At 41.1% G+C, this 6,811-nt stretch overlaps 1 protein-coding gene across 1 annotated transcript; it reads right to left on the bottom strand.

Annotated features, from left to right (window-relative positions):
- Positions 1–805: 805 nt before the first annotated feature.
- On the bottom strand, positions 806–5,950 carry LOC131220999 (protein PHLOEM PROTEIN 2-LIKE A9-like). Its single transcript, XM_058216054.1, has 3 exons — positions 5,886–5,950; positions 2,459–2,538; positions 806–1,496 (listed from the first exon to the last, which is right to left on the bottom strand). Exons 1-3 carry the CDS (start codon positions 5,934–5,936, stop codon positions 1,118–1,120), a joined length of 510 nt encoding a protein of 169 aa, XP_058072037.1. The 5' UTR covers positions 5,937–5,950; the 3' UTR covers positions 806–1,117.
- Between the last annotated feature and the right edge of the window lie 861 nt (positions 5,951–6,811).

Raw genomic sequence — 6,811 nt, 5'->3', positions numbered from 1 at the left:
GTTGATAATATGTATAACTTAAGAAAATAGAACAACTCGATTAGCCACTTACTTCCACCTGGGACGATATTTTAAAACAAATATCTAGCGATATTATTGATGCAGGTACCACTGAGGTCTCATATGTGCAAGCATACATCAGCTTACTTCATCGACGATGTTTTTGAGGTGTTAGGTGAAAACAGAAAACTTTATAGTTTATTCATTTTGGGCATGTACATATTGGAGTCCGCAGCTAGGTAAATTACGTAATTCAGTTTTGTTAAATGTATATTGTGACTTATGTAATCTCTATTTACGAAGACATCATTTTTAGAAATGTATATTTTGAATATTTGTCATATGTTTATGTGTTGAGTTATTTCTACTTAACTTTTGATGCCACTAATTTAAACATATTCTAATTATTGATCATGGATGGATGTTAATTAGACTGTGTGGGCATGTGGGAACTCACCTATATACATTTGTGCTAAGTTCACACCCAAGAACTCAGGATTAGAGTCTCTATAACTGGGTGTTGATTTTCGAAGTGTGACATTGCTACCTGATAAACATAAGCATACTATTAAATCATGTAAATTTTTATGCCTCTTATATATTATTTTTCTCTTTGTTTTTTAGGTTTTAGTTTGACCATTTTCTTTTATAATTTTGCATTGCCTGTGCAAATCGTCTACATGTATCATTCCATAACATTTGGTTTATCCATCTCAAGTTTAATATAAACTTAAGAAGCATTCTTTAAAAACTAATATCCCACAGGTGCTTACAAACTACTAAATACGTAGCTCCAAGCAGATGATTGGAAAATTAAAATTATACCACTCTATTTTAAAAAGTTAAACAACATTCAAAGTGAAAGATCCTGAAACACTTATCATATTTAAAAATACATAAAACTGAAATTAAAATTGTCAAACCATTAAAGCCATCTCCAAACCATCCAAACTGCTTATTGTGGAAGGATTCCACATCAATCCTTCTCTAGCCATCAGTGACAACATGGGAATGTAGCATATAAGCCACACAATCTTATTAGAGATGTTCTAATCATTATTATTATCATAAACCCAAATCCTTCACTTTAATAATAGATAGAGAGATAAATAGATAATCAACCTGTTGCCTTTGAGATGACAACTTCATGGATGAGTAGGCCACCCTTCCATCTTCCCCTCCATATTTCATAGAGGCCGAAGTGGAGCTTCTCACCTCCTGAGGTATCATTCTGCCCCACTTCAAAACAAAAATCATCTGGGATTCTCTTCTTGTCAGTGGGACCCATAGTGCTCAAATTATAGCTCTTCCATTTAAATCCGCCACTCCCGACCTTAACCATTAGGTATATGGGGCTGCCGGCCCAGCCGAATGCATCCGGCTTCAAGCTTAGAGCGAAGCTGATCTTATGTTTCCCGGGATTTAGCTGATTAAGTTCGACCGAACCACTCACTTCCAACCAACACACTTGTAAAAGCTCGGCGTAGTCTGTCTGGCTACAAGAATGAAATGAACAAATATATATATATATAATCACCAATAAAATCTAATGAATATAAAAACATGTGTGCTTATTGAATAAATCTTATAAGCTGTATGTAATATAAAGTCAAGGCCACTCATCAGCATTGGTTTAATAGTACTATTGTCAAGATGGTTAGGACTGAGAGATGCTAAAGTAACATATGGCCCACCTGCAATTTGAGTGGTTCATATCGTAATTGGACCACCCATAGATTGGATCAATCTTCATGCAGCCAATCATAGTTTGTGTAGATTAGACTAATAATTTGGATATAAGCATATTTATAGTGGGGCCCACTTGATTAGCGGCAGGGATTTCTCACTTGTGTGCTATGTGTCCCATGCACCTCCTCAACAATTTGCCTCTGATGCCTGAATCACCTTCGCATTCTCTCAGTATGATTTTTTTTTTTTTTTTTTGTAATTATAAATCTCCTTAATGGGCCATGATGAATGTGGGTCCCATAGTTGGGCCTTCCACATCTAGCCACACGATGATTGGGAGATTGAAAGATGACAATGTGTTTGATTATTAGCCGTTGGTTGGATCTGGACCATTGATGTATTTTTTTTAGCAGCCCTTTTTAAGATCTAGTAGTCAATGGGCTAGGATGGGCTTAATCAGGCATTGAAAAGCCCAATTGAGGCCCACTTGTTTCTTGTGTGCCCATAATTAGTTATTGGGCACTGAATTAGGCACAGTTGCATTTCAATGGGCTTGATCTGTAATCCAAGTGGTCCAATGTCAGATCATGCCGACCGCCCGTCAAAGCCAATCTGGCCCATTGAGAGATCTAATTGTAAGTGGTAGATCAAATGGCCATGATCATCAAATCCTGGAGAAACCTTTTGCTGAACATTTGCATGGGCCCATCAAAACAACGGCCCTGATCAACGTACAGTGAGCCCCATCGGCAAGGATCGATCCTCTCACCTTTGCGGTAATCGCCAATAGCGGGGGTCTTTTCCCCATATGATATCAAGACTTATTGGTTTGATCACCAGATCGCCATCCTGCATTCACATAAACATAAACAACTCTTAAGCACGTGTCTACACACGTGTGCTTCACCATGCACGGGGCTAAATTCTCCCTTAATATACACACGTGTGTTTATGCATGCCAACATGACTGTGTGTGTAGGGCTGTCAATAGGCCAGGTTCGTTCTGGTCAAGTCCTAGAGTTACCTAACCTCGTTGGCCTGGATCTCGTTTACGAGTGTCCATTGGGTCTTTGGACCTGGCTTTTTGAGTTAGGTTTGGGTTGGACCATGTCAAATGTGGACGTTTACATGGCTGGGCCACTTGAATGGATGGACTAGATCACACACGTCTTCCAGTTTGACAAATACAACATGTTGTGACTTGGTAAGCATGTGTGTGTGTATGTGGAAAAGGTTCTATACAGTCGAGCTCATGGGAACTCCCCATGAGGTCGAGATGTGTGGGCCCCACCATGATGTAGGTCAAACATCTACCCCATCAGTCAGATGCACCATTCCACAGTGGGCTTAGGGATTAAAAATCAAGTCAATCCGTGACTTGTGTGGGCCACACCACATACAAAAGTTGAGAGGGATTACCCTCCATTAAAACATTCTTAATTATTTTTTCAGTCCATCGAGATGTAATTCACAAATCCAGCCCATCCATTATGTGTGTCCCACTTGGATGAGGGGTCAAACCAAGTTTTAGACGCATCCAAATTTCAGGTGGGCCCCACCAAGTGCTTTTATATGTTTTAAGCATGTCTTCGCATGACTTTAGATTGTATGGCCCACCTGAGTTCCATATACGGCTGATTTTTGGGATATCCCATGAGTTAAAGGAGACCCATCAAATGCATGGTGTTAATGTTTGAAATAAATCATGGTGGGGCCCAGACAACTCGACCATATATATATATATGAGTCATGCTCCCCTGCACACCTACACGTGTGCACCTTTGCACACGTGTCATGGGTGTCTAATTTGAACGGTCCATGTGATGCGGAATCCTATAAAACCCTATGTGAAAAATTTTCACCCCGATCTAATATTCTGGTGGGCCATAGCAAAGAGAAATGCAAATCAAGGGAGAAAACTGTTTTCCTTTTTCATGGCCCATCAAAGTTTTAGATCAAAGTAAAACTTGGGCCTGGAGGGTTTCAGGAGGTGCTGCTTCAAATGAACGGTTCAGATTTTGGATCCACATCATGTATGATGGGTTCTCAGTTCGTACGTAGTACGTACGAACTGGTTCGCAGGTAAGCGTTTCGGGGTGTGTGTGTGTGTGTGTATATATATATATATATAGAAGAGAGACAGAGAGAGAGAGAGAGAGGAATGCTCACATGTTCATCAGTTCTCACGAGAACTCATTTCCGGTTATATAAGCCTATAATTTGAACTATCCACACGATGCAGCACCCTATGAAACCCGCAGGGTGCAACTTTCACCCTGAACCAAACTTTCACAGGCTAGGGTAAAAAGAAATAATTTCCTCCAGTGATTTCCCTCTCTTTCATTGTGGCCCACCAAAGTTTTGAATTAAGCTAAAAGTTAGGCCCTAGAGTTTCATAGGATATTACATCACATGGACAGTTTAGATTTTGGACTTATATCACCTTAAATGAGTTCTCATAAGGTCCGCACCCAAATGTGAGAACTGGTGCACAGATGCATTCCTCTCCATATGTGTGTGTGTGAGAGTCATGCTCACCTGTGCACATACACACCTTTGCACACATGTTATGTGTCCAAAATCCAAACGGTCCATATTATGTAGCAACCCATAAAACCCCTAGGGCTTAACTTTCAACCAGATCGAAGACTCTAACAAGCTATAGCAAAGAAAGAGGCAAATCAATGAAGATAGTTGTTTCCTTTTGGCATGGCCCACCAAAGTTTTAGATCATGCTAAAAGTTAGGCCATGAGAGTTTATTGGGGTGCTGCATCGTGTGGCCTGTTCAGATTTTGGGCTCATTTCAAAGTGGGATGAGTTCTCATACTATTCTCACAAGTTCTTGTGAGAACTAGTACACAAGTGAGCATTTCAATATACACAGAGAGAGAGAGAGAGAGAGAGAGAGAGAGAGAGAGAGAGAGAGAGGCCTGCTTGCACAAATGTCATAGGGACAAAATTCTGAATGGGGGCACCCCTTAAAACCTCATGACCCTACTTGCAATGAGAGATGCAAATCAATGATGGAAATTGTTTCCTTTTGTCATGGCCCACTAGAGTTTTAAATCAGACTTAAAGTTGGGCATGTGGGGTTTCAAGGGGTGCTCCATCGTCTGAAATGTTTAGATTTTTTGCACATGACACGTGTGCAAAGTTGCAAATCTAAAACTCTATTGCACAGACTCGAACTGGGTTGACAGACTGACAAGATTTACAAATGGGCCTAAATTTTAAGCCCAAGCCCATCTATGAAGACTAATACTCAACCCAAGCCCAGTTGGAGGGTCTAGCCCGGGCCATTTACAGCCAAAGTTGAATTGATCACTTCTCCATCAACATGCCACTTGTGTAGGAACCCAATACCATGAAAATCAGGATGATCTGCTTAGTAGGTGGGCCACACTTGTATGCAGAGTAAGACCATCAGTTGTCCAATAATATCAACAGTGTGGGCCACCTGATTATCGGACCGGCTATATCTTTTGTGTCAGGTGATCTTAAAGGTGGGCCTACCATTTTCATGGTTCTGATTTTCCATGCAAGTGGAATGTTGAAAGAAACCATGGTGCAGTACCACAAGTTGTGGTACAGTGCCTGTAGGTGATGAGACTTTGATTTGCATGTGCGACGCCCGCTCATCCACTAGCCGTCGCCCATTTGGGTCAGCATGCGGATACAGGCAGATGATCGTAGCCATCCATCTTTTAGGTGAAATACTCTCATCGTGATTAGTAGACTGATGCATGGAAAATAGATGGTGCCGATCATCTGTCCACCTCTGCATGTGGGCCCATCGGCTGGGCGATGGATGGGCACGAGCTGCCATAGATGGCACGCTTGGGGGCCGCTACGTGCTAACATGGTGCACGTGTATGATATCTGAGCCATTCTTCGTATGGGGACCACATCCAACACGCTCCAAGACAAAACTCCGGAAGCCCACTCATCAGGTGGTCGGCACATGTGTGATAAAATCTGACAGTTGACAAAACACGATCAGCGACCCATATTCAACATACTGGTGGTGCCGGAATCATCAACGGACATGCTTGGTCTTTGGTATATGGATGTCCACTGTGGGTCCCCACGTGATGAACGGTCCAGATCTCGCACTGCCTGTCTCGTTGGCAAGCGTGATGCCATGTATATCAACGGTGGACATTCACCAGGGCAAGATAGACGGTTGGATGGTTACCTGTCTTGACGGGCTATAAGGGATACCTTTGTAGTGAGATTGAGAAGTCATGGTGAGATACGACGCTTCACGTTCATATGCGTTTTGCTCTTTATATAGGAGAGGGGCAGAGAGAACGAACGGCTGCAGTGCATGGATATGGAAGCTGATCAGGGCCCATGGAATAAAGGTCTTTAACTCCAAAAGCGACTCACATAAGAGATGAATCGCGGGCACGTGTGGCAACATGGCCCAAGTGGACCATCTAAGTGGTCTGGATCAACGTGTAAATTTCGTATCCCAAAATTCAGGATGTCCCACATAACAGGTGGGCCACACATGCACGTGTTGGATATTAGTCTAATGGTGATTTTCCTTCTGAAAAATTCCTATCTGACGATTGGATCAGTCTGATATATGGATCAGAGCATTCTTACGATTATGAACGTAATTAATGGTCCGGATCTCTCACAAATATATTATGTACTCTTATAGGCCGCGAATCACTAATTAATTGTCCTCGCGCGACTCCTCATTGTTTTTCCAAAATTGAACAGAATCAAGAGGTTTTCCATAATACATCTCGACGTATTGCTATTGGATACATGCCAACTTTATTTTTTGAAATTTAGTACCATATTTAAATGATCCTAACCGTTTATATGATGCATCCAACTTGGATAGGTTACACAGGATAATAAAATTAACTTCTTAAATTTTATAAACTTTAATCATTTTACTATTTTCCATTGAAAATGGACGGTTTACTAATCATTTAAGAAAATTAGATGCTTTTTATGATTAAATCTGAGATTTCTTTTGTGCATCATTCATCCATAGTTAGGCCCACCAGTTTAACGATTGAAAATAGACATATATAGATGATAATATCCTGAGGTATGCTAATGCAAGACGTGGGGATGTATTCTAGGAAACCTTACAGAATC

This window comes from Magnolia sinica, chromosome 12 (assembly GCF_029962835.1).
Source record: "Magnolia sinica isolate HGM2019 chromosome 12, MsV1, whole genome shotgun sequence".
In the NCBI taxonomy this organism is placed as follows: Eukaryota; Viridiplantae; Streptophyta; class Magnoliopsida; order Magnoliales; family Magnoliaceae; genus Magnolia; species Magnolia sinica.
Note: the sequence above shows the minus strand (reverse complement) of the source record. Positions and strands in the feature narration are given on the sequence as shown.